At 39.4% G+C, this 27,111-nt stretch overlaps 2 protein-coding genes across 4 annotated transcripts; one reads left to right on the forward strand and one right to left on the reverse strand.

Annotated features, from left to right (window-relative positions):
- The first annotated feature begins 3 nt into the window (after positions 1 to 3).
- mcph1 (microcephalin 1) lies at positions 4 to 26,861 on the forward strand. Of its 2 annotated transcripts, XM_086122318.1 has the most exons (16): positions 4 to 73; positions 451 to 512; positions 594 to 685; positions 1,505 to 1,623; positions 1,721 to 1,805; positions 2,547 to 2,658; positions 2,781 to 2,912; positions 3,009 to 3,080; positions 3,387 to 4,508; positions 4,845 to 4,957; positions 6,936 to 6,973; positions 7,094 to 7,256; positions 7,337 to 7,414; positions 25,595 to 25,835; positions 25,942 to 25,988; positions 26,080 to 26,861. In XM_086122318.1, the coding sequence occupies exons 2-16, from the start codon at positions 479 to 481 to the stop codon at positions 26,137 to 26,139; spliced, it is 2,508 nt and encodes an 835-aa protein (XP_085978444.1). In that variant the 5' UTR covers positions 4 to 73; positions 451 to 478; the 3' UTR covers positions 26,140 to 26,861. The 2 variants fall into 2 exon arrangements, with proteins under 2 accessions (XP_085978444.1, XP_085978445.1); XM_086122319.1 differs by having other exon boundaries at positions 25,942 to 26,861.
- On the reverse strand, positions 7,610 to 21,211 carry angpt2a (angiopoietin 2a). Of its 2 annotated transcripts, XM_086122321.1 has the most exons (10): positions 21,104 to 21,211; positions 20,774 to 21,020; positions 16,671 to 16,826; positions 15,464 to 15,585; positions 15,126 to 15,364; positions 13,351 to 13,478; positions 12,420 to 12,521; positions 12,119 to 12,285; positions 11,730 to 11,860; positions 7,610 to 10,624 (listed from the first exon to the last, which is right to left on the reverse strand). In XM_086122321.1, the coding sequence occupies exons 1-10, from the start codon at positions 21,163 to 21,165 to the stop codon at positions 10,464 to 10,466; spliced, it is 1,515 nt and encodes a 504-aa protein (XP_085978447.1). In that variant the 5' UTR covers positions 21,166 to 21,211; the 3' UTR covers positions 7,610 to 10,463. The 2 variants fall into 2 exon arrangements, with proteins under 2 accessions (XP_085978447.1, XP_085978446.1); XM_086122320.1 differs by having other exon boundaries at positions 20,774 to 21,195.
- Positions 26,862 to 27,111: the final 250 nt, after the last annotated feature.

Raw genomic sequence — 27,111 nt, forward strand, 5'->3', positions numbered from 1 at the left:
GCCCACGAACAACAGGCGCGAATTCACACTGTATACTTTGTCAAGAGTGGGTGATTTTAATCTTAGTGTGAAAGTAAGTACTCGATACACGTTTGAGTAGATACGACCATTTATATTGTGTTGCTGATAGTTAACACGCTTTGTCGGGATAGTGCGGAAGAGTTAGCCCGTGCTAACTCTCGTGAAAGTTAGCCACGGCTAAAATAAAGGGCGATTAATATGACAATTACATTTTGAACTATAAATATCTGTAATGTTCAGACTCTTGGTTGTCGCTGGTGCCCCGTTAGTAAGTGTGAATCAAGACAAAACGACCTGTTAAGCAAACTCCTGGATTCCAATTTTTAGAGCCCGTTTTTTCCAAGTCGAAAACAACCTATAGAGTGCATTTAAAAAACCAAACAGACGAACAAAAAAGTCAGCATGCTTATCAATTGTTTTTTTGTCAAGGGGAATCTTGGAGCAAAAGACGCCAGTAATGACTACTAGCAACAGCGGTACAGTTCTTAAAGGTAATGCATCTTCAGCACTACGTTGACTGTCCTAAACAAATGCACAGTGCTGCATCTCATGGCTTAAAATGTCTTTTCCAGATGTAGTTGCCTATGTGGATGTGTGGTCATCTGACAAGAGAGCCAACTATTCGGAACCTTTCATCCAACAGCTACAGAAAATGGGTGCTCAGGTGATATGTCAGATTCACATAAGTAGAAATGACAATTTCCTATAAGTACAGTGTGAATGCTGAGAGAGAGAGAGAGAGAGAGAGAGACAGACGGAGAGAGAGACAGACGGAGAGAGAGACAGAGACGGAGAGAGAGAAAACACGCACTCAGACAGAGGGGAAAGAAATATGCCGCTATCAAATGCAGCTGAAGTGGGTTAAACTTAGAATTCAACCAATATTTTCTGGAAAAATCCACCTTGAAAGTCACAGTGTTTAAATGTCACCGTTACAGGGGACCTCAGATGAGAAAGCATCTAATGATTTTAAAATCTGGGCCATTTTATTTTTGTGTGTGTGGATTTTAATGCAACAAAAGACGGACTGCCTCGCAGGGCCTCATTTCAGTCAATCATAAAGGATTATCGTTTGGTGTTGTCAGAGCTGTAAAAGATGACAGCTTGAACCAATACTTTCTTTCATTGAGCATTTGTGTTGACATTTATCAAAATTAATTAAGGAACAGTGTTTTGAAATGAAATATACAAAACATGCCTTACTTCTATTATTCTTTGCCATCAAAAACAAATTGAGCAGGAGCAAAATCTATTTTTCACAGTGCTCTGACAAATTACAATGTCAATATGTTACTTAAAATGACTGGCGGCAGTTGACCATGGAACATAATTGTACAATTTTATCGAGGGGGAAAAATATCTAAAAAAAAAATAGGTGAATAGTTGTAAATGTTTTTTCTCTCAGCATTCACGCGGTAATGTTGTATGATGCACAAACAGTGAGTCTGCACACAAATAATTGACAATATGTTTTTCATTACAGGTATCAAAAACGTTCAATAAACAAGTTACGCATGTGGTCTTTAACAATGGTCATGCTGCCACATGGAAGAAAGCCAAAAAGAGTCATGTGAAGCTGGTCTCTGTTTTGTGGATCGGAAGGTATGTATGCATGACTCTCTTGGTACTGAACTAGTGTAGTTTCTTTAGTGTATGTATGTATTGTTTGGAGACATAATGCTGCCGAAATTATGCCCAGATGTCATGATGATGCTGTGCTGGTAGATGAAGAGCTGTATCCTGCCTTCAATGATGAAAGCAATTTGGTATTAAGGAACAAGCAAGTAAGTAGATTCTTTCTGTCCTTGTGAAGTCATTTCATGTGCTATTGTTTGTAGAATTGCCAACTGCTGGATGGCTGGAGTAATTTTCTCTCCATCTGTGAAAGCTCAATCTGTTTGTTTGTTTTTTTATTCTATTCTGTCAATGTTTTCCTGTTGTTTTCACTGCCACTTGACTCATTTTACATGCAGAAGTTTAGTTTTTCTTCATCTGTAAAGTCTCCGATATATGAAATTGATTCTTGGGTTCATATATTTTACTTTAAACGCTGTTACATTATTATTCTCAAATGCCAATTTTCAAAAGAAAAATAAGCCCTGTCAAATGGGAGTTTAAGCCTGATGTAGATTTAATAACACAAACTCTGATTGAAACATAGTTGCTTTGCCTAACACAATAAATTCATGTAAATATCGTGGTGTGTGCAAAATCTTTCTTTACTTTTAGTTGCTTTTCCAGGGATTGCCCCCGAAACACGCATGATGGCTTGTGGGACAGATTGGCTTGTGCTGAATCCACCGTTTAACAAATTTGTAAATACTGTATAGCACTCGACTTTCAAAGCTGTCAGAGTTTGGGTTGTTTTTCTTAACTCCCACAAGGGCATGCTTTATTTTCTTCTATTTTTTTATGTTCGGGGTGTATAACCATGTGCGTCAATTTAACAAATGTTTGCAGTAAAATATTGTGATAAGAGTCAATTTCATTTTCCTGTTGATATCATGTTTGTTTGAATGGTGCAGCATCGTTGCATGCAACCTAGAGACTGTCCAGAGAGGACACCAGAAAATGACAGACGCATGAAGAAGAAGTTAGATAAACTGATGAAAGACATTGCTCCCAAGCAAACAATGGGTAAAAAAGTGCTGCTTTTTCCCATTTTTCTTTTTATTTTTTTAATTAGAATTTTTTTTTTTTTACATTTTTGCGAATTAAATAATATAGCTTTCTTTCTTACTAATGTTTCTCCTCCACAGTCACAGATGATTCACCTTTTGTTATTGATGAAGACAGTGGAATTGTGTATAGCCCGGCGTGTAAAAGGGCTGATTATATGGCAGAGCGCTTGAAACACATGAAAGAGAAACGCGAAAATATCTCGCCCACAGGTAATTCTTGTCACATATGTGAATGGATAATTTCACAACACTTTTTTAAAATAATAGTTTTTTAAAAATCACAACATTCGTTTTGATTTTTTTCAGTCTCACAAATGTCTTCATCACCAGGAGTGAAGCCCTCACTGGAGAACTCACCGACTGTCTTCAGGTTTTTTTGTAAGCCAACCAAGAAAAAAAACTGATCTTGAAATACAACAATCTAGTCTCATCTCATGTGGACTACTTGTGTTGCATCCTTATTTTCTCTGACGGCTTCTAAGAAATAATTCACAGTGGCAGAATATATCATCCTGTTGCCCAATCTTTATTTGCTTTTTCACAATGTCTCAGTGGGTGGGTGGCAAACAATCTGCTTGTGTGCAAAATGCTGAAAGAAGTGTGCAATCATATTTCAGTCGAGTGCACTTTAAGGCTAAGCTTGCAACATTTTAAGCTCAGATTTTTCTTTTGTTTTTTTTATAGATGAAAATTCTGATGAGGACTCTAGTGCATCTGTTGCTGTGCTCGGTCATGCCCCTGACAAGGAAAAAGATTGTAAAGAGAGTGATGTGACTGAGCAAAACAGCCCTGACAAACCCTTCAGCAAAGACTTGGCAAAACCTTGGCTCTCGCCCTGTCGTGACATTTCAAAACACCCGTCCTTTAGTCCTTTAACATGTCCTGACTTTACAATAAATGAAGTGGAAGGGAAGACGCCAGAAAAGCAAAGGATGACATCAGGAACAAAATCATTAATAGAGAAACCTAAATCTGCGGGTGAAACACAAAGCCTGGGGGAGGAGGTAAAATCTGTTGATGACGAGGACGCAAGCAAAAGAAAGCGGACGTCACAGATGCATTCCTGCAGTTCTCTTAATAAAATGCTGGAGCAGACAATTGACAAGTCTGATAAGGGAAGGCAAAGTAATCACTGGGCGGAGGTGAAGAACAGTCAGATTCCTCATGGTGCAAGCTCATGTGGTGAGATGTTTGGTGGCATGCTATTTAATGACCAGTCAGAACGACAGAGCAAGCGAACGCAAGGCAGACGTTCTCTTTCTACGCTGGCGTTCTCCTATAGCGCTTCCAAAAAATCTCGCAAGGTTGCTTCGAGTTACACCGATGGAGACGATGATGTGTTTGACGACTTCTTCTCTTCAGCCAGTCACCACAAGAACCCCAAGAGACCCCTCTTGCCCGCTTTGCCTGACCTGACCGATTTTGACATCCCCGCTGAGTTGGACTATGTCCCAAAGAAAGGAAAACAAAGGAGATGTAAAAGTGCCCTTACGGAAACTAACAGCTCAAAGAAAAGAAAATTAGACGATAGTGAACACATTTGCATGCCGCAGCCTGTTTTAAATGCCTGTCCACAAAATGATTTCAAAGAAAATCTGCCTGCTTTTGATCATCCAAATGGTACCAGAACACTGGCTGCGAAAGTCAGAAAGCAAAGCACCTTACCATTTGTAGTCACCAGTGAAACTGCATCAAGGCTTCAAAAAGCACCCGTCTTTGTTGATCCAGCAAAGCTAAAGGAGAAGATGACAACCTTAGAACTGGAGAGTCACTCTGGTGTTTGTCAATTATCTCACACTTTTCAAAGTGAGTAGCAAAGGTGCCAAAGTTTACAAATTACACTGCACATGAATAAACAACAAACCTAATGAACTAATATTCTCATAATACATGTTGGCGCTTTATAATCGCTGGGTCACTTAGGTGATTGTCAATGTCAGTTTCATATTGCACATTAATTAATGCGCTTTCATTTTGGATCAGACTGTTTGCAAAATTTAGTATTGAATCTGAATGTTACTGAATATTCTTCTGAAGTCTGGTGCCTGTTTTATGCATTTGTGGTGTTGCAGTTTAAAGTCAGACAATGGCAGCAATATCTGCTTGAATGTTTTCAGTTTTTTTGCTTTGTTACCAATGTAGGCAGAGGAAGTGAAAGTTCGGCTCCAGTTACTTCAACAGAAATCCCAAAGGACAACCAGGGGAAGCCCAATAAGCGCCCCTGCTCTTTTCTTCAGAAAGTCGGCAGAGCAAAGGTAATAATAACAGAATCTTTTTTAAATCAGCAGTATCTGGCGTTCATAATTCCTTACATTTCCCATAAAATAGTGCAGAGCTGAATTTTATGCTCCCACTTTTGCCTGGTTCACATAAAAATGACATGTTAAAATGGAATGATTACCAATTTTTCATGGGGCTTTTGAGGGTGATATGTTAAATCTGCTGTATTTATCTTGTACACTCAAAATACGATCTAATCATGTGTATTCCAAATACACATGAAATTGAATTCCATGATACAGACAGTTTAGGATGTGCACCAGCCATGTTTAGGTCGAGTATTTCCTCGGTACGGCTGCATCTCGCCATGGGGCTTCTGTCTGTCTGGTCTTTGGGTCTTCCTGTGTTTTGATTTTGTGATGATAGAATATAGCTTCCTCGTTTGTGAAATGCACCTGGCCTTTGTTTTCTTTATGTCGTAAACCTCGTCATGCCACAGCCGAAAAGAGCTAAACATCACAGCCTTTAACCCAAGGGAGAAATGCGAAATGTTCAAAATAGCTAGGAAGATTGTCTGTCTGCTCTGTAAAGATCGTGAGGTAACAACACAGGGGTCCCTCAGAGGTCAAGGTTAAATTGTCCAGCCTTTTCTCCATCTCGAAATGATCTACTTGTGCTGTAAACACAGCCAGGAGTGTTGGTGGTCACAAACTCAATAATGTGATTTTTTTCCCCTCCATATTTATAGGGACTAATAAAGGATATCTGATCTTATATTTTTCATGTGATTTCATCTTGTAATGGGAAGAACAGTGCACAAAATGAATGGGTGGCTGTCTTGCTGCCATTGACGAATTGTGCCACAAAAGCCACTTGATGGCTTGTTCACAGCCCAGCTTCCTTGTCCCTCCGATTTAGTTGAATAGCGTCACTTTCAAGACGTCAATATGATCATGTCATTCACTGAAGGAATTCCTTAGCTTCTGCTGAGGGTCGCTTGCGTCACCGTCTTCCTATTCATGAGTTAATCCACCCTTTTCTTGGTGCAATTGTTTGTTTGAAAGGGCCGAGAATGAATCATTATTGACCCCGTTTGTGAATCGGAAGCACACATCACAGTCGTGGCCAACAGTGCAGTAGTAATTGTGGTGTGTTGGTGATTAATTCTCCCTCGCTTCTTATCAGTATTAATGGGATGTTGGAACAGGGGCGAGGTCAAGAGATGAGGGTCGATACCACACTTTGATTGGCAGGTTGCTCTTGGTCCTTCCAGCTGGAGGGCCAGATATCAGAGAACTGTTTGTAACTGCTTCTGACTATTGTATGACGTGAAGACACCAAATTGTCATGCCTTCGGGTGACAAGTTCACACTTCTGCTTCGGTGCCTATATTTAGTGTTTGATGCCTTTTTGTCCACTGTGTTCAAATGTATGTGACAAAAGGGTTGTTCACACGGCACACATTTGCTCCGGCGCTGCACCGATGTATTTTGTTGCGATAAATTTTGCACCGCAGCAAATTGTGTTGAGCATTCACACGTACAAAGCCGCTGAGCGTGTCTGCACCGGCTACCCTGAGGTGGATCAAATTTGGTCCGGTGTAAGCTGTTTTCCGGGGCTACGCCGGAGCTAATTTGCACGTGTGAACGCTCTACTGGGGCAGCCCCGGCGTAGCACCGGACCAAATCTTGCCGTGTGAACACCCCTTATGTTACTAGATTTGCTCACTCTGGTCTCCTTTGATGATGATGCTTGTGTCAGTGTAAACTAGTGGACTCCCAAAGGAAATATTTAAAGCGCTGTTGTTGCTGGATTTTCTTTACTACTTTGATCGTTTTTTTTTCACCCCACACATTTATTCACACTTTCATCTGGTTTATGCTGTCATACAGTCACACATAGCGCTTATTGAGAACGGGGTGTAAAATGTTTCGCTCATACATTTTCAGTGGCTAGATGCCCGCTGTGAAAATAGATACATGACTAATTATGTTTATCCCTCCTGTCTTGCAGTCGGTGAGAACACTGGTCATGACAAGCATGCCCACTGAGTAAGTAGCACTTGAGAATATATTCAAACGTGCTAAAAACAAACAGAAATAGGCATTTAAAGCAATGTGTAGAAATGAGTGTATTTATCCTCCTATCCTACCATTGCTCCTCTCTCCCAGGAAACAGAACACAGTCATTCAGGTTGTGAAGGCACTGGGTGGCTTTTCTATCGCTGATCGAGTTTGTGAGAGTACAACTCATGTGGTTTCTGGGGAACACCGGCGGACTCTGAATGTTTTGCTGGGCATTGCTCGCGGCTGCTGGATCCTCTCATTTGAATGGGTATATTGTTTGTTTAGGGCACCAATCACAAAACCATCTTCAGGATTTTTAAAAAATGCATTTTCAATGTTCCTCAATAGATTGTGTGGTGCTTGGAGCAAAGGCAGTGGGTTCCTGAGGAACCATATGAACTTTTGGAGCAGTTTCCAGCAGCACAGGTGCGTACCCAGGCCATTTTTTAAAAGAGTTTCAGTCCTGGCTGCTGACTATTAAATTTACTCATCAATAGAGACATGTTGAAGCATAACCATATTATTACTGAAATGACTATCTGGAAAAAAAAATACACTTTTGCTGATTTCTTTTGTGTATGCTCAATAAAAACAAAACAAAAAAAATCACACTGATGGAACCAGAGTTTGCCTAAATGTATATTGACAAAGCAGAAACCTTCGGGGAAAGATTCTTTGGACAAATGAGATAAAAAATGTAAGCTCTATGTTTACTCATTCAAAAATAACGCATGCAATGAAAAGAACACAGCCTACGGTGGAACATGGAGGAGGCTTAAATTATGATCACAAAATTCACGTGATGCCTGATTTTTATCGGTTAAAGCTGCAGTGCAAAGCTCCTGTCGTACCATAGGCTGAAATTCTGCATTTAAACAGCAGCATCGTCGCTTTGATACAACACGGGCTATGCCCATCCCCTGCTTCTTCACATGGCAATTTTTGTTTTGAAGGGCGTTGAGGGTAAAAGTTGGATTCTTCGAACTAGATAATTATTTTCAACCACTAGTTTCATCTTAAAAACACTGCATGCATGATGACTTATATGGAAAATTTTCCAACCTCAGTCTTACATTTCCACAAGTTTCTGTATAGGAGCTCATACATGTGACCTGAATTTTAGAATTGAATTTTTTTATTCATCCTCCACATAAATAAGCACGATATGAACTCTCAACACCAAATTGCAGAGCATAAAAATAAAATATAAAAGACATTGACGGAATCCAGAAATTCATTGACTTGTAATACAATATTTACCCTCTGCACATACGGTAAATATGGTAATATGGTAATATGGTGTTGTAAGTGAATTAATGAATATCCCCAGGTATGCTGGATCAAAAACATACAACTGGTTAAACCGACAAGTATGAAATATTAAAACAATGAAAAATCGCTATGCTCGTGCTTATTCTAGTTCCCTCACTTCACATTTTCTCAGTTATTATAGGTGCAGGGTTTTGTGATCTTAACTTCTATTTAACGTTGCTCTTTAAGTGAAAGATTTATATTCTTTACTTTCTGACAAATACAGTTGTAAATTATTTTTGCATTGTGCAGTGCCTGCTGTTATGAATCATGTTCACAATACAAAGCATTTGTGATGATCCCCTCGCTGTCGCTCAATCCAATAATTGCTCATAAATGCTAGGCGGAGGAAGTCAGTTGGCCGCCTGTTAGTTTTTATTGCCAGCCATCCATTTTCAGTCAGCTTGTTTTTCCTGAAGTATCCTGTGAGAAATGTGGATGTTGCCTCTTCCTGAACTCATGAGTCACTGTCCTCTGCTGCCACAGCGAGCAACGACAGCCTCTTGACGTAGACAAATGTCAGCACATTTCTGTCGCGGTACACTTTATAATTGTGTTGATGCAGAACCACATGCATGCCTTCTTTTCAGCCATTTCTTTGCAGTGTGATGTGGTTACAAGAAATTGTTTTTCAATAGTTTTTTTTTCCTTTCGATCTACGCTTTATGCAACTCATAGCTTCTGCTTGATAAAAGTATGCAACCCCACCACCACTGAAATGTACTTCACATTTAAGTATTGCATATGTCCACGAGCTACACCCACGCCAAACCTCTTGGCTTGTTTGAAATACCAAAGGTGATAATTGACCTTGAGAACATCATTATATACAAACAAATTTTTACAGGTACATTATCATAAAAACTCAGTGTTGGAAGAGAGATTCAAATGAACCATTACATAAATAAAGATGTATTTTTCCCAAAAGCACTGCTAATGTGCAATATAAATGCTAGTTCTCTAACGATTCACATACAGGTGACGTGATGATAAAAAAGAACGAGTCAAAGAAATCTTCAAATAATTCCGCACATAAATAAAACACAAAATGTACTCTAGTGAAAACATTTGCCACAAGAAACATTTTCGAAACTGAAATTCTCAGTGTCATTTACAATTAGGCTTATTGACATCTACAACAGAAACAAATGTCAAGCAATTAATTATAAATATGAAGAGCCAATTGTTTTCCACCCAATGTTCATGTTGTACCAGAGCCTCTATTTCTGGGGAGTGTCATTGGCAACCATGGTTGAAACACAGAGTATAGCAACTGTATAGCAACATATATATTACTCAGTAACTGTACACTTTTACCACAAATGAGACTTACAGTGTAATTTCTAATTGCCAAAGTTGTTAATACATCCCCTTTTCATTGCCTTTCATGTCAGGCCCACCGCACACCGAGCGATGCCACCGAACGTGACAAACTGGGCAATCATGAACAATTGCAGACTGCAACTCACGCACAATCATAATCACAATCACAATCCCTTTTATTTTTTTTGCCCAAAATTCTGAGGCACCAGATGTGCTGTACTATATTAATTTTTATTGAACAATAAATAACATTGTGCAATTGTCAGGGAAGAAATTGATTGCCCGCGCCGCCGCAGCTATATTATGTTAATACAATGAAAGTAAATGGGGGGGGAGAAATAAAGGAGACAGTGTAGATATTTAGGGGCTGTTGGAAATGATTTTCTCATTCCTTGATTGCACTCGTGCATTTTGCTTTTTACCCGAGGTACAATTCAGTTTAGCTAAATATTATTGTGTATTGGTACGGCTTGGTGGCAGTCAGCTGCCTCACGCTTTGTACCCTGACACATATGTTTTTGGAATGAAAGCTGATGTAATACGACATGGCATTCATGATCGTCCATTATTTCTGCAACGTTGCACCGCTGTTGATCTGCAGTCTAATTTTGAAAAGCATCAAAGCTAGTAGCCGATGGTCTAGATATGGAACGGTGCAAACTGCAACAGATAAATCGGATTGGCTGCATCTCGGTGTACGGCGTGCCTTAATTTGACCATTTTTGGTTCAAATCATTAAGAGTTAATACAACCAATTAGTACTTCCCCTGTTAGCCCTTTCAGGAATGTCATGAGGTGCTTTGGGCTCCATCTTGTTTAGTGCCCATTCAAATGATCAAACTTAGAAGTCTGCTGGCCTAATCATCAGAGACGTGGCCTTCAGTGAATATCCGGAGCCCTTCCAGTAGTACCATTTAATGCCATTGAAGCGATTGGAGTTTTGGCCTTGCTGGTAATACATGCCATTTAAATTGGACGGTCCACAAGCGTCAAACCACCAACCTAAAACACAAATAAACAGCAAATGTTGCGTTCATTCAGTAATGATTTTGATTTTAAAGAGGAAAAGCTTTTTTATAATGGTAGGTGCAAATGTATTTGGGCATTGACAAAGTGTAGACTTTCAACTTTATTTTCAAAGGTTTCACAGTATCCCTAATAATATTGGGTAATTTGTGTGTTTTTTTTTTCTTTTTTGCATTGGCCTTCCATTTCAGTTGCCCAATTATATTTGAACAAGGTGGCTTCATCTTAAATTTAAAAAAAGGCAACAAATTCTTTGTGACGTAGTGTTCGGACAGCACTAAATCCATCCCAGGAGATACTTAAAAGATGTCAATTCTCATGCCAATTGATCACAATGATGATAAATGGATGCCACTGTAACTGCATCCCGAAATCAAATTTCGTTTTTGAAATCTTTGAAATGACTCTGAGTGAGGCTCATGAGTATTCTCTGCAGGCCTAGAATCTATAGTCTGTTTGCATTCTCCCATTCCGCTTTTAAAACTTGTCATTTACTTCAGGATTATGTTTGTTTATATAAAGATTTGGTCTTTCATGATGGACAGCTTCATATTGCCAAGATTCACATCGCCAGACTCTGTTCGCTCGTGTCTCTCTCTCTGTCAGTGGAGTTGTGAATGATATCCATTGAGAGTGTCCCCTTTGAGACAGAACTCTCATGGGAAAAAAGGACAGGGTTAGGGTTTTCTTGCTTTTATGCTCACTTGACGGCGCTCTAATGTAGAGGCAGGCAAAAGTTCTGGCAGCAGAGTCACTTGCAAAGCAATGGAGGGAGGATCTAATCTACAAAAGGAGAAAGAGAAAGCTCTGTTCCCAGGCTCTTTCATGTCAGCGCTTGTAGTGGCTGAATTCCCTCAAGAGTTAATCAGTGATTAACTCTGTCTAATTGCGCTCTTTGGCCTGGCCAGAAAGAACAGGAGTCCTCATAATGTCCTTCCAAGATTTTAGGAAAGTGGCAAGATACATTTAGGAGAGTGGGGAGTTTGAGATTCTGGCATCCACCATGTTGTGCTGTAATCATTGCAGTTTATTGAATGCATACAATTGTAAATTGCACATTCTATGAGACAAAGTTTCTTACCCCCGGTTGTCAGTTGTGAGCATTTGCAAACACATTTGTCATTGTCTGCGTCCTTTGTACTGAAATCACTTCCTGGCTGACCGATGCTGCTTATTTTGCCTGCTGTTCCACTGTAGCCTTTAAGGTGTATCCTGTAGAATGGAAAAGGAAAAATTAAGGAAGTAGAAGGAGGAAGTCAATACCGCTTGTTCCTCAAACTACAACGGACATACCTTCTTATATCAAACACTCGTTCTGACTGGCATGCATGTTTATGGAATTGACAGAGGGGGATTCTTTAGTTATGGGCTTTTCAAACAAACATGTATGGTTACCTGCTTTGAAGTCCACCAAGCATTTGTTGCATTTCTCAGCCCCGTAGTTAATTGGATGTTCTGAACGCCACTTACCTGTAGTTTTGCCCTTCACCATCAAGTGAGAACTGGTCATACTGGGAGAATGCAGAGTTCCCTTCCCAGTCACTCAATTGGATCCTTAGGCTGTAGGCGTGTTGACTTGTTAGCCTGAATACAAATTCATTTCCTAACCAAAATTCGCCTGATGGATCTCCAAAACCCTACACAAAGGCACACAAGCAACTTCAATCAAGCATCAACAGAGGAACTACTTTGAGAAGTTGGAATGAAACCCGTAGCCTAGGCAATATTTTTTTTTTCTCTAGGCGAGTATTTCCTCCTCACCGATCATTACCTTTTTATACTCTTGCCACGTACGGTGAAAGTCAACACTGCCATCAAATCGTTTTTGTAGTATTGTCCAGCCACCTCCCTCTGTCTCCATGTCACAGAAAGCCTGCAAACAAAAAGAAAAATCATTTGATCAGTAATTCCTATTAATTCAATTTCCATTCCCTGCAAAAGTCGATTTACAACAGAACTGCGACAACATAGTATTTTATTTCATAAGACACTTTCAAAGAATTTCATTGCATGTTAAAAAGGTTCAAGTCCAGTATTAAACGCTGAAAAGTACCAGGTATCTAAGGAGATCACAGTTTTAGCTCAAGCATGCACATCATCATGGGGGTTGTCCGGACGTTTTAGTTTCTCTGCTGTTTGAACAGCTAATCCAATGCTGCCATGTGTGCTACTTATGTAAGGCTGGGCAAGTCAGGAGAACTTGTTGCTGAGATCGAGAGAATGTGTTCTTTTGCAAAACTCTGACTTGTCACATAAAACAATAACAAAAAAATATGATCCAATTTTTATACACTTTGTGTGTGATCATTATTGATTGTGAAGCGTAAATGTGCAGGTCTCATGTCAGCAAAGCAATAGATTCGTTTTATATTTAAATCAACGTCCTTTATGATTTAATAATAAATGTTGCCACCAGTTTGAGCTGTACACGTCAGTCAGATGATTTTTTTGGGGGGTGGGGGACATTCACACAAATACATAAAAAGTTGTTGACATTTGGATCATTAAAACAAAGTAACACAACCATTGGAGGAAGCACAGTTTGGCTTAATTCAGAGGTGTGTTTTTGATGCTAGTTAAAAACTGGATACACTAAAACAGTGGTTTCATCTGCTTGTCTTCTTCTACTTGCTTATTATTTTTTAACATTACATATGTGGTTTTCGTTTGACGGTAACAAAATGTAACGGAATGTACCTCACCTTAACCTCCACTGTAGTATTGGGTAACGTGAGAGTATAGACGCCACTCTTCGTGTTTCCTGACTTGAAGATGGCAGCACAGTCCATGAATGTGGACGGAGTGTCCTGCATCATGGCAGATTTTGTCTCTGCAATGTAGGAAAAAAAAGTGCAGTTTGTTTGATAGCACAAACCTGTTAAATTTCTATTTCACAACGTTGCAAAGTAAAGAATCATCTTCACTCCTCGTTCATTCATAATGTCAGAATTGTATACTGTAATGTAGAGTGGATCACAAAACGTGAGTGTACCCCTCACATTTTTGGAAATATTGTATTAAACCTTTCCATGGGAGAGCACTGAAAAAATGTCACTTCATCACAACATGACAAGTTGTCATTGTACAGCTTGTTTAGCAGCTTTTTTATTTTTTAGTAAGTCAAGGACAATGTTCACAATCTGTATCAAAGACATGAAGAGATGCTGGTACCACATTTAGCAGAAAACCCATTTTCATCTGCAGTACAACTAAGTATATATTTTTTCCTCAACACAGCCATTATTGTCTGTCAACACAACTGAATAAACCCTTCAGTGAAATTGTGTAAACTGGCCCCAATGAGCCATTTTCTCTCCCTGGAGTCGCGTGACTCATTTGTGTTACGTTATAGGTCTCTGTTGTGAATGGGTAGCAGATTTGTTCAATTTGGTGTTTTTGCTCTCTCGCACTGTCATACTGGTCACTGGAGGTTCATTATGGCACATCTTGCCAAAACCCTTGGAAGGTCAATTTTGCTCACTGTAAAGATGGCCGAAGAAGGAAGAAGATTGCCAACACCCTAAAACCGAGCTTCAGCACAGTAGCTAAGACCATCCAGCGATTTAACGGGAGAGGTTCCACACAGAACGGGCCTCGCCATGATCAACCATTTAACTCAAGCAAACTAAAGACACAGATTACTTTAACCATGTTCTCAGGTGTGGCAAAAAAAACAGTCGGAGTGCAAAGACAAGAGTGCCTTGATTATAGTCAAATAATGTGAGTGTTATGATCATGGGCTCTATGAGTGCTTCTCACACTGTGGAGCTACAATTGAAGCTAGGAATTCCAACATGCATAGTGATATACTGAAACAATCCCTTCCCTTCCTCCGCTGGGCAGTAAAAGAAACGTTCCAACATAATAACAACCCCAAACTCACCTCAAGACGATCGATCATTGCCTTGCTGAGGATACCAAAACCGAAAAAGCTGACAATAAAGCCGATAGGCTAGCTAAGTCCATCCCCAGCCCTGGACATTATTCAGTATATATGGAGCATCCTCAAGCGGAAGATGGAAAGGCACAAGGTCACTAACATCCAGTAGCTCGGTGATGTTGTCATGGAGATGTGGAAAAGAATTCCAGTGTCTGTGAAAATATTGACACTTTAGGCCCAATTTGGACATTTTCATTTGGCGGTGTACTCACTTTTGCTGCCAGCAGTTTAGACATAAATGGCTGTGTTTTGAGTTATTTTGAATGCTGAGTCTCCGTTGCTGTCCCATGAAAAAGATATATTACACTAATGTGAGGGGTTTAATTAACTCTGTCGATGTGGGTCATGGTTATGTGTGGTATTTTGTTTGCGAAAGTGAGTGGTAATGTGTTTTCTGCTGCAATGATTGTGGTTGGATTAGTTTGGGTTGAGTAAATTTTGCTTCATGGTTGAGATGCATATTCTTGACGTTGCCGGTAGTCACATTTCATTGAGTCAAACTTGTTCAAATCTTGTGGTCTTTTCCTGGTGGCCTACTTTGGGCTGTGCCAGTGGCAAAGGTGTGAATTAGGTGGTTCACAGTGTCCAGAAGCTCCTGTTGCTGATGCTGCAGGAGGCTGTTGTTGGATGACAACCTGAGCAGCTGTTGCTCCAGCTCGCCAATGATGGCCGTCTGCCTCTGTATTAGGATCTGAAGCTGATCCTTTTCAATTTGAAGCATCTTCTGCTCCACCTGCCTCTGCTCTTCCAGCTCCTTTACTTTCTTCTCCAACAAGCTGAAGCGGTAGATTCATATAATTTAGCTTACTAATTTAGGGGTTTTGTTCGTCTCATGCTTTCGTTTTTGAATGTCAAGTATTTTATCGTGTACTCACCTGTTTTTGTCATTCAGCTTACTTATTTCATTAGTTTGAACAATCACTTGTTTTTCCAGTTTATTTGTCGACAAGGAATTCTCAAGCAGTTGCCGCTCAAGTCGAGTTGTGTGATTAATAACCTGGCGATACGAGAGAATATCAAACAATCAGTCCTTCAAACAACCTAATTTTTCAAAACAATCCAGTCCATTTTGTGTGTGTACGCGCGTGCATTGATTTAAACAGATAGTCAGGTTTCACAACACAGACACTCTCACAGAAGCGTAGTTGCTAATGGTGATGTGCAGATCAAAGTAACTCACTAGTCCCGAGTGTTAAGAGCCATGCGAGCCACTCGGGAGAGGGTGTTTTATGAACGATGCCATATTGAAATTCTCTTTGCAAAAATAGGAAATGGGCTCTCTAAAGAATATGATGCAAAAGAACGCAGTTTAGTGTTTGAAGCTGCTATGGAAAATACTTTTAAGGTGATTGCCATCCAATCGGATTTTTCAATACAAAGCTCTTTCTTCCCCAGTAGTGACAAAAACACCTCAGGTTTGATGTTCATTGTGTTCTAACTAGTCGATACTGTGTCTGCTTCTGTGCCCTGTTTGGTAGGATTATTTCAATTCGAGCTTACTTTGCACCTCTACAAACAGGCATTTGCGAAATGGAAAAAAAAAAGTGACAGGAAAGCAACTAAATTCCAACGGCGCAGATGTACTTTAACTAAATTCTGTACTTTCCAGGTTCTGAGAAAAAGCAGCTTGTTTACGTGGAATCTACTTGTACTTTTACGTTGGTTCTGTTGATGTGTTGGAACAGACGGATGTCTGATTGTGAAAAACTGATAGACTGTTTCTGTGGGAATACAAGTGTGCTAATAACAGGAAATGCTGTTCTGTTGGCTCACATAAGGTCATTGATGTTAAGCGACAATAATAGACTGACACATCCATTTTTGTTTTTCCACTACATTTGATCAATATCTATATCTGCATCTATACAATTGTGTGCAGTATTTCGCAGCGAATGTTTTATTGGAAGTGAAGTGAAATGAAATGTTAACATGGATTGTTTCAACCGACAGATGAAACTGAAACATGCAAGGTAATTATATGAACAGATCTCGTATTGCTTTTCTTAGTTTGTGTGAAAGCATTACAGTCCAACATTGGTGTGTTTTTGTTTTAATTTATAAGCAGTCAGAGAAGGCTCTCACCTGTGTCTCCACATTGGTCAGTTTCCTTGTTTGCTCTGCAGTCTGACTGAGCAAATTTGTTCCGATTTCAATCATTGTCGCTGTGTGATTTTGCACTGCACTCTGTTGGATTTGGACCATATCCTGCTTCATTCTCTCTTGGATGTAATTCTGGAGCTGTGGCACAAATCAAAGATGTTGTTGAACGGGTTTTATGAGTTACAAATTGACGCACAAATTTGGACCAACAAATGAATTAACTGCAATCCAAACAAACAAGAGTGAACACACAGTGTAACATAACCTCTAAGGACAAAATAACTCATGTCTTGCTCAATGGCACACAGGCAGTGCTCAAGAAGGGAAGGAGCATCAGCCAAGCAAGAAGTTTCCATATTGTCCCTTTTTTCTTAACCTTCCCATCAGAATGCAATCCTTAAAACTACATCTGTCACCATATCTACTGTATTTCTAAAACAGGATAATTAATAATGCATAATATAATGCAGCGGTCACCAACGTTGTGCCCCCAGGCACTCTGTACCCCCCCAAGGACCACATCGGTCGCAAGCCTGTTCTAAAAATAGCTCAGCCGTTTTGAGACATTTCTATTTTGGAGGGAATGCTGTGCAAGTGATTGTGAGAAAATGTAAGGCAAAGGGTTATAAAAATAGGGTTATGTATTGACATTTAAAGGAGTCACAATTAATTTACAACAAATCGATCGTTCAATATTTTCATAATCAAATCCAAGGAATTTCAGCCTCCACAGTAAATGCTGCATTCACACATTGTTGTAGTCCTCCATAAAAGAAGACTAATTGTCTTTGTGTTTCATCAAAATAAGACATATGCAAACATAATTTGCACCTTACTTTGGAAAATGATTTTTTTGCCCGTTTTCTGACCTGTTACAGACCAAACCAATAATTGAATTGTGATCAGTTTATTTTCTACACTGGAAATGTGAAGTAATTTTCTGTTTTTTTAATAAAGGGGCGGATAGTAAAAAAAAAAAAAAAAAGGCTTTTAATCCGACTCATCAGTTAATTGACAAAATAATCAATGGACTAGTGGATCATTAAAATAATGCAGCCCTATTTTTCTTTATCCCTAATTATGACAAATCAATAACATGATCAGTGTCTACACATCAATTAACATAACTATCATTATTCAAGGTAATTTGAGCCAATTCGTTGTATTAGAAGTATGTATAATGTATGTTGCGATATTAGGGGTCACAAATCAGTATATTATCATGACATGATCAGTCTCTGCCTTTTTACGTCCGTATGAAACACTTTATTACAATCGTCTTTAGCCTGAAGATGGGAAAAGGTCACTGTTTTAATTTTAACTCGATATGTTCTTATGTACCTTACGGTATTCCGGATTTAGACCAGGACCAATCATTAAGTTATTTCCTGCATGGTGTTCCTGAGTGCCAATCAGGTCACCCGACTCGTAAACAGGATGGAAGTGTTGAGTGAGGAGTTACATCCTTCATGACACCATGACGTGTTAAAGCTGGAAGCTCACCTCAGCTGAATATACATTTTGCTGATCTGCATGCAGTTTGAAAAACATTTTCACAAATTGTCTTCAAGCAGTGCATATTTAGTTTGTCTTCATCTCCCAGCGGTCGGTCGTTTCTTGTGACACATCCACAGTTGATGAGCGGACTTTTGAATTATTGTCAGGATATCTTGTTTACAGCTAATGATCTAATCTGTTGTTTATTCCGCTAGGCTCCGAGTCATCCAGTTAAAAAAATGACTGTGTTCCTCAGTCTCACTCACACACACACACACACGCACACACACACACACACACACACACACACACACACACACACACACACACACACACACACAACGTGACATCATATTTCCCCAACTGGTCAATATGCAAAGGCAACTTTTAAGAGTTTAAATAGAAATACTCTTACTCATTATTTCCTGCTATTATTTATTACATTTGAAATTATACTAAAACTCCCGCATTTCAAATAAACACCCCCACTTTCTAGCTTTTTCCATTGATTCATTTAACAGAGACGTTGTCAAGTAAGTGAATTCTTCGAACGCTCCACATATCTTGAGTGAAAAGTCAAATTCGCACTCTCAATTTTACTGGAGAAATGGTGTCTTCAGCAAGCTTTTCTGTAGAAATGGCAGCCAAAGCAAAGTGGTTATGATTCAAATTTGAGTCCCTCAACCAGCCCAGGTATCCTGAATAACTAACACCGGCATTTCACCACTGGTGTCTGGGTTCCAGCTGGCTTTATGGTTCAATTCAGTTTGGTCTTGTACGCATCTGTATTTAGTTGCATTTTCATGGTCTAAGATGGTGGAATATCCAATCTGAACAGTCCCACTTTTTAGAACCCCGTTTTTTTTGGGTGCCAGTCTGCGTGTTACCCTTATGTATGCTTGTGATGGGGGGAGCTATACACACTGCTGTCTGGTGATTGATTGAATCAAAAGGGCAGAAAGCAAAGCACTTTTTAATAATACAGAGACTAATGAAAAGTTGGCGCATGGCCCTGTTCAGTTTGTTTAGTTTTCTTTATTTAATTGGTCAATTAATTGGCTGTCATGCTAGTAACCATCACACCTAAAGTACATATTTGAAAGTAAAAATGGATTTAGCTTAGTTATACAGCTAAGCCTTTGCTGAAACCCTTACACAATGTTTATTTTTCTCTTTGATGATCTGCTGAGGTTTAGTTCCTTAAAGAGCATCAAAAGAATTCCCTGCTGAACTGATGTTTGGAAAAGATCGTAACTTGCATTATGTTGGGAGAATGTATTTGTGCACTCAAACTGTGAAGGGCTCTTATCTGGTTCTCTTCATTAAAAATCTGAAGAAGGAGTGCAAAAAATGAGGTCTTCTCTTTTATGCCTCAAAGAATGGCTCGGCAAACTGCAAGGGACGTGCACACTTGTCCGCCGGACACCTGTTACAAGTTTTTTGTCTCTTTGGAAGCCATCTGGGCCTTATGCGAAAAGTAAACTTCTGTTGGGACATTATTGTAGAGCATTGCTTATATACAGAGATAATTATTGTGTGCTGTAAGGTTATTATCATACATCTATTACCTTTTCGAGTTTCTAATCTGGAGATCATTGTAAATGACCAAAATTATCGCACCGTGCGTATTTTGCGAATGTAAGACTTTATACAGTTATGCAACTGGCCAAGTCAAAAGTTAAGACACACAGCTCAAGCTCTTCAATTATGTAGACCAGTGGTTCTTAACCTTGTTAGAGGTACGGAACCCAACGAGTTCACATGCACATTCACCGAAGCCTTCATTAGTGAAAAATAAAAAATATGATTTTTTACAAATTCAAGACATTAAAAACACATTTATTAAAACAGAAAAAAGTAAATAAAATTTCAAGACATTAAAAACACATTTATTAAAACAGAAAAAAAGTAAATAAAATTTCAAGACATAGGTAGTTTTTTTGTTTAATTGTATGGCAGAGGCTCTGTCGAACCCCTGAGACCGATTCACTGAATGCCCTAGGGTTCGATCAAACTCAGGTTAAAACCACTGGTCTAGACTCAAGGCTAGTGCTCTCAATGAACCATAAAAGTTGTTTCACAAATGAATCGGGTTTCAACTTGATCAAAACTGCCGTCTTAGTCCAAGTAGTGATCTTAAGTACTGTTACAGCCATGCAAAATTGGAATGTGATTCGAATAAAATCGGAGCCTGATGATTGCGCATGAAAAATCGCTGAGGTGCAGATGGACTATTATCCAAGGTATCCCTCAGCATACCTTGGTTAAGAATATTCTCCTGCAATTTTCCACAATTTTTAAAAATGTGAAAAATAATAAAATGACAATAGCTGATACACCTTCCTGTCCGGGTTCGACCTGGATGTGTGTACTTCCTAAAAGGTTTAGCTAGAAATCAGCTCAACTTTTTAATCATGTGATTTATAAATTCTGTAGTCAAACTTGAAATTGTTTGGCTCACATAATGCTCATTTCGTCCTATGAAATACCAAAGTCTCTTTAACTGTTATAGTGCGACACTCAATGTGTGTTGACCAAGATCTGTTTCTCATGCAATTATGGGACATATTGGGCAGACACAACTTTACCTTAAGTAGCCACTGTGTGTTGTTCTCCATGACCATCTCAAGCTGTTCCAGCCTGTGAGATGACTCATCATTGTCTGCGGGCCCGTCCTTTTGAACTGGATAATTGTAGCGGCTGCTCGGGCTTTGGCAGTTCTCCTGCTCAGGCAGTAGAAAGGTGTAGCTGCATGGGCCGTTTTGGATCTGATATTGTCTCTTGCCCACAGTGCTGTCTGAACTCGTCCGATATCCCCTCCCCACGCTTAAGACACTGAAAACGAACAAGACGCCGTGCAACATTTTCCTCTTCAGAGTTTGTTGTGAGGCTCCAAAGGTTTCTCTTTAAAATGTTGCTTTTCCCAATGGCATTCAACTTTAAATCCCCTTGAGATTCTGCAGGGTCCTTCTATGACCATTCAGTTGGAAGAAAAAAATCAGAGGCTCATTCCCGCAGTTTACCGGTGCCAGACTGCATGTGAGCATTTTTCATCAAGGCTCCAGCCACTTGTTTGAGCTGCCCTCGACACCCCCCCCCCCCCCCCCCATTCGCTAACTGTGACTTTAACCACTCCCCCTGCCATGTGGCCACCCAGTGAAGCGCAGCATCTATTCTAATCCACACCAACAACACATTGAGGCAGATGCACAAACTACACATTCTCTACTATATCCTACACAATGCCCACGTGTTTTTCCCTCCACTGGTTAAACAGCTACGCAGGATGCAGCTGTACACCTCCGCCACAGTGTTATAGTCACAGTGGCAGCCAACAGCCCATTGAAAAATATTTGCCAGTCCTTCAGAAAACATTCAGGTTTTTGCGGGGCCCAATTGATTTGTTTTGTTTTTCAATGATGGATTGAAAAGCCCCGCAGTTTATATTATATCAACATCTCTTTTTGACATTCATCTTCTACTTTTTAAAAAGAGATACCAATAAAGTGTTTCAAATTCTTCATGTATTAAAAGTTAAATTATATAATTTTATACGTTCTGTTTGCAAAAAAAAAAGAGATTGCAGTATTTAAAGATTTTAAATATATAATCAATAAACAAATAAACCATGGGTGCTGAATAAAGATGGAGTGTCTCCCTTTTTACCCTTTTGATGGGCAGTTGATATCTAGTTGTGCCTTGAGGTACAAGTGATGCAGTTTTTTTGAGATACAAGCCATCGTTCGGCTAATTTATTTGCTTTAAGTCGCAACCAAAAAACAGGAGATATGAGCGGTGTTAGATGGCACTAACCTCAACATAATTCACAACAAACAGCAGTTTGGTAAGACATTTGAAAAAAAAAAAGTCTTCAAGCTGTTTAATGCCATTCCGAGTTGAACTTTACCGTCAAACTATATATATATATATATATATATATATAACAAAGAGAATTATTGTGTGTTTAAAACAATCTCATAACTTTGCCTTAAAGTCCGTTAGCTTAATGTGAACACGTAATGGGAAATGCCGAAGACGAGCCAACCATTGGTGTTGCCGTGTTAATAACCCTTTCAGCGACAGATATCTAAATACAAACAATGGAACAGCATACAGTATGTAGATAGATAATACTGTATAACAGTGCTCATAGGCATCTTCTTTATCCTCTGTGAAAATGTATGAATACTACTACTGTGGCTTATTGAGGGGCTGAGACCTGGTCTATTTTATTGTGGGCGGCCTGACAGTGCAGACGTGCAGGGTTTGGTTCGAGCTCTGGCCTTCCTGTGTGGAGTTTGCATGTTCTGCACGTGCCTGGGTGGGTTTTCTCCGGGTACTCCGATTTCCTCCCGCATTACAAAATCATGCATGGCAGGCTAATGGAACACTCTAAATTGTCCCTTGGTGTAAATATGGGTGCAAATGGTTATTTGTCCATATGTGCCTGCGATTGGCTGGCAACCAGCTCACGGTGTACCTCGCCTAGTAGCTGAAGACAGCGAGGATAGGCTCCAGCACGCCCCTAGTGAGAATAAGTGGATTAGAAAATGGATGAATGGGTGTTATACTGCCCCCAGGTGGCTAGGGTGTACACAACAGAAGGCGCAGAGCAAAAATGTGGCAAAGGCTGTTCTATTGCTTCACATTCAATAGAATTTTTTCAGAACATTTTTAACGCCATATTATTTACATTGCTTTTTTTTTAATTAAAACATATTCTGTGCTGCTCTTTCACTCTGGTTGACTTGTTTTGATTTTCCAACTAATTTTCATGCAATAATTAATTCCTTCATGATATAATAATACGAATAAAAGGCTACTGGTCTCGTGAGGATAGTGTGTATGTGGATTCCTGCTGAAAAGTGGTGTCCATATTGCTCGAGTTTACAGTCAATCACAGGTCATACTGAGGATATCAAGTGAATTATTTTTGTGTCAGGGCCAAATTTTCTGACAAAAATTATTTAATAAAAAAATACAGCTGTCTAAAGATCGGATACCAGATATTTACTGAATGTGTTGATGTGAAAGAAAATATTTTCAGAAATCCATGTCACCAGCATGTTTTTCTTATATTGTGTTTTTGAAAATGAATGTTTACATTTTGCCAGGTGAATCCTCAGAAAAACAAAATATTCATTTTACCTCAGTTGCACTGTTAATGGCGCCATTTCTTGTGTGAAGTTGTCTGCCTGTGGGAGCTCATGTCTCCGTGGGGGACATAGTGCAGGAAAAACACATGAAGATGTGTTGTTCTACACGGCAAGAATGTGCCCAAATCGCATTCAGTATACTTTTGTTTCAGGAGATTCACCCTTTAAGCCCCCTTATTTGAAAAGTCACGCATTTTTGTTAATCTCTCACATTTCAGTTTCACTTTTTTTCCGCCCCCCCAAAAAAAAAACAAAGTCCAACTCGACCACATTTCTTTCTTGGAGCGGTAAGCTTCACAAATAGAGTGAAACAGAATTGCAGGAAGTCAGCTGATGTAATATTCTACAGTGACGGGAAATGCAAAATATTGAAGGCACATTACAGCAGAGGAAGAGCATGTCGTCATTCTCCCAAAACGGTGACGTTGCAGGTGTTCATGCTGTTGTCGTTGCGACCTTCGGCTTGTCCCATCAGCGGCTACCTCTGTGACTCTAAATCACTCCAACAAATACTAACTCGTATTCAAATCTTGTTTCCAATGTTTTTTGCTCATCTTAATTTTCCCTACTGTCTTATGTAAATGCCCTGAACATCAAACAGGTACCTCCTTGCTTCTCCGGCTGTACTATTGCCGGAAAAAAAAAAAAAAAATTTAAACCAGCCTGAGCTGGTCGCTGTTACAGATGTATTGTTTGATTCAAACTGTCAGTTTACTTTAATGGTAAGCTAAAAATGTGCTGTATATGCAGCCCATTCTACAAAAGTGTTCCAGTGGTCATCTTGTAGCTGGAAGCTTTTAGGTTCGATTCACGGTCAATAAGCCAATAATTTTCATGGCAACGTTGCCTGCATGAATGAAGGGAAGATTGCAAAAGCCGTTCGAGTACTACTCTATTTATCTGACAATCCATTGTAGCACGCATAAACAAATTTGCTAAATTACATTGCATTCACAAAAACGGCTTTTTTTTAAATGAGCAGATGAGACGTACTGACAGGACATAAACCACAGCGAGCTTGAAAACAGGGATTTCCCCTTAGTAAGAGATGTTATGATATTCATGAATGTTTTCAAGAATTAAAGTACGGTAGTCTTTTTTGTTTTTAACTCACGGGTGTGACCTTTAGTCACAAGCAGAGGACCATTGCTGCTTTCAATACTTCAACACAAACGCGATTTCCAAGTGCCAACATTCTGCGCAAAACATGTTATTCTCGCTCTAACGGTAACACTAGTGATGTGTTTGTGTGTTTTGTTACAACAAAGTTTTATTATGTTCCACGTCTTCCTATTATGAGCCCGAATGCCTTTTCAAGCACGTTTAGTCACACAATAGGACCCATGTTAAGTGTTGAGTCGCTCCCTTGCAAGTACACAATATGGGTTCATGTTAACCTGACCCTGTCCCTGAACTCCTCGGGTCTATCCCTGATTACTTGGTGTAAAATGAAACCGGTGTGAACATTTACAAAGGGATAAAATCCTTAACGCTTGTTTCCTGGCATTCAACTCGCAATCGGGCAGAATGTCCCATTCAGTTTAGTAAGTGACCCCTGCTGGATACCAAACAAGCCTGTGGTGAGAGCTCAGAGCCTCATTCACTAGTCCCTGGAACACTCTTCTCAAATAAATTCTCAATTTATTGTCTGGTATCCACTCTCAACTCAAACTATTGGCACATAGGTTTTTATTCGTTTTTGGTTTATTTGTATGTTTATTGATAAACTATAGTAGCTATGTTTTATGGTAGTTACTGGAAGTTGCATTACAGCCGTAGTCCGTGTGTGCACACATGCATGTGCGGGAGAGAGCCTCCAGGGTGAACTGTAGCTACTCCAAAAGATGCAGATTTTTGAAAAATAAACCTGTTAGCATAACAGTGTAAAAAATGTTCGGTGGACTCCAAATTTCCAGGCAACAAACATTTTAAGTTGGTCAATTTAACTAAATGTTTTAAGTTTTGCCGCTGAGGAAAAAAATACCCTTTTCCTGCATTTCACAACAAAGAAATGAGAGTTGATGGAACAGTTGTCTTTTTTTTTTTTTTTTTTTATGGAACCCCTACTTCAAGCTACAAGTAAAAACAACTAGCTTGCTTTGTTCCACCAAGTAACATTCTGGCCGTAAGTCAGTAATTTATATTTTCCACCGATAGTGTGAATATGTGCTTCAATCCATCCAGACTTTTTATTTTATGATTAATTATTAAACAGGTCATTTCATATTTGGAACTTGGATTATCTGTGCCCAGATCTGCCGTCTTCAGAAGCATCTATCTTTCGGAGACCACTACCAGCAGGACCTGTTCCAGGATCAGCCACCCATGTTTGTGTCCCAGCATTCCCAGCCGCCTGCTCCCAGTTTGGTAGAGCTGATCCAGCTGTGCGGGGGGATGGTGTGCAATTCCGTACGTCAGGCCGGAATCTGTATAGGGAGATACAGTGGGAGGAGGCCGGTGGGAAGTAGGATCCTGTCTGAGCTGTGGGTGCTTGGTAAGATGCATTCTTTGTGGCTCTTCAATCAAATTAGACCTGATGATCCCACTTGGGAATTTGTGGTGTAATTGTTGTTGGTTTTTTTTCTGTGCTTCCATTTCAGACAGCATCACTAATTTGAAGAACCTTTCATATGAAAATTATGACTTGGTATAAAAACTGCTGCACGCACATCTTTCTGCCTCTCATCTTTCTTTGGAAACATGTGCTGAAGCTTAATGTCTCGTATTTCCTCAAATAGTTATCCCTCCAGGAGAGACCAAGTGCATCATCATTTCAGGACAGATCATCACCTCCCTGAGGTAGACAACATCTTTCCCCCCATTAGGGTAATTCTAGGAAGTGTGTTTTTGTATTACTTTTTTTTAAATATTAGACACTGACATTAGTTAACTGTTGAGCCCATTTAAATCCCTTTCTTTGATTGAGTGACCTTGATAACTTCATTGTTGCCAAAAAACATTCTAAGAAGTTTTCCTAACAAAAACAGCTGCCCTTACTGTTGCTTATAAACGCTTTCTGTGTGAAATCAAAGTGTGGTGTCCAAACGCATGTTGTAAATACGTTTCATGCACAGTCTTAATCACATTATTAGATTATGCAGAGATGGTTTCTTCAATAATGATTAGGGGGTTGCATTAGGCTCTTGCGTGGTGGCGCTATATTATGGACATTGTGCATTTCTCGATAACGTATTTGGTTTTGTTTTAAATTTTTGTTTTAATTGACATGCATTTCGATAGACAGTAAACAGAAAAAAAAGGCCTGCAGCCTCGTCACAATTTACATTAATATGGTAAAATCTCTGAAATATAAAATTCCTTTTTGTCTGTCGTTACGCATCAAGAACTAGACTGTCTCATTACATTTTAACTTTGTGTTGTGTAAGTTGCACCACTATAAGTACCGTGTTTCTGAAACATGGTCCTGCTTCTTTTTAATGTCACAATTTTTTTTACAATGACCTTTTCTCACATCAAATCTATTTTTTTTAAACAATTTGAGCCACAGGCCAAAACTGTTGTACAGGGCGGTAGGATGTGATGTGTGTGTGTGTGTGGGGGGGGGGGGGGGTTGTTTTTGTTTATCTGTTTGTTTTTGTTCAATTTCATAATTTTGAATGAGCCAGATTCTGTGATCCAAACCCATGGCGGGTCAAGAGACCTACTGTCATTGTAAATAAATATTCCTATTAGATTGTGCTGTTTTCTTATTTACTGTCACAGGGAAAATGAAAGTACTTAATCAAAATGTCTGTTTTGTTGTGATAAAA

The sequence above is a fragment of the Hippocampus guttulatus genome, chromosome 10 (genome assembly GCF_054856545.1).
Source record: "Hippocampus guttulatus isolate MCC_2025c chromosome 10, RoL_Hgut_1.0, whole genome shotgun sequence".
Taxonomy (NCBI): Eukaryota; Metazoa; Chordata; class Actinopteri; order Syngnathiformes; family Syngnathidae; genus Hippocampus; species Hippocampus guttulatus.

Coding starts and splice junctions, on each gene's coding strand:
- angpt2a (XM_086122321.1), bottom strand. CDS start 21,165: ATGGTCATAGAAGGACCCTGCAGAATCTCAAGGGGATTTAAAGTTGAA. Junction 16,827..20,773: donor ACACACAGTGGCTACTTAAG/GTAAAGTTGTGT, acceptor TTTGTGCCACAG/CTCCAGAATTACATCCAAGA. Junction 13,479..15,125: donor TGCCACTGGCACAGCCCAAA/GTAGGCCACCAG, acceptor CCTACATTGCAG/AGACAAAATCTGCCATGATG.
- mcph1 (XM_086122318.1), top strand. CDS start 479: ATGACTACTAGCAACAGCGGTACAGTTCTTAAAG. Junction 2,913..3,008: donor CGAAAATATCTCGCCCACAG/GTAATTCTTGTC, acceptor GATTTTTTTCAG/TCTCACAAATGTCTTCATCA. Junction 4,958..6,935: donor AGAAAGTCGGCAGAGCAAAG/GTAATAATAACA, acceptor CCTGTCTTGCAG/TCGGTGAGAACACTGGTCAT.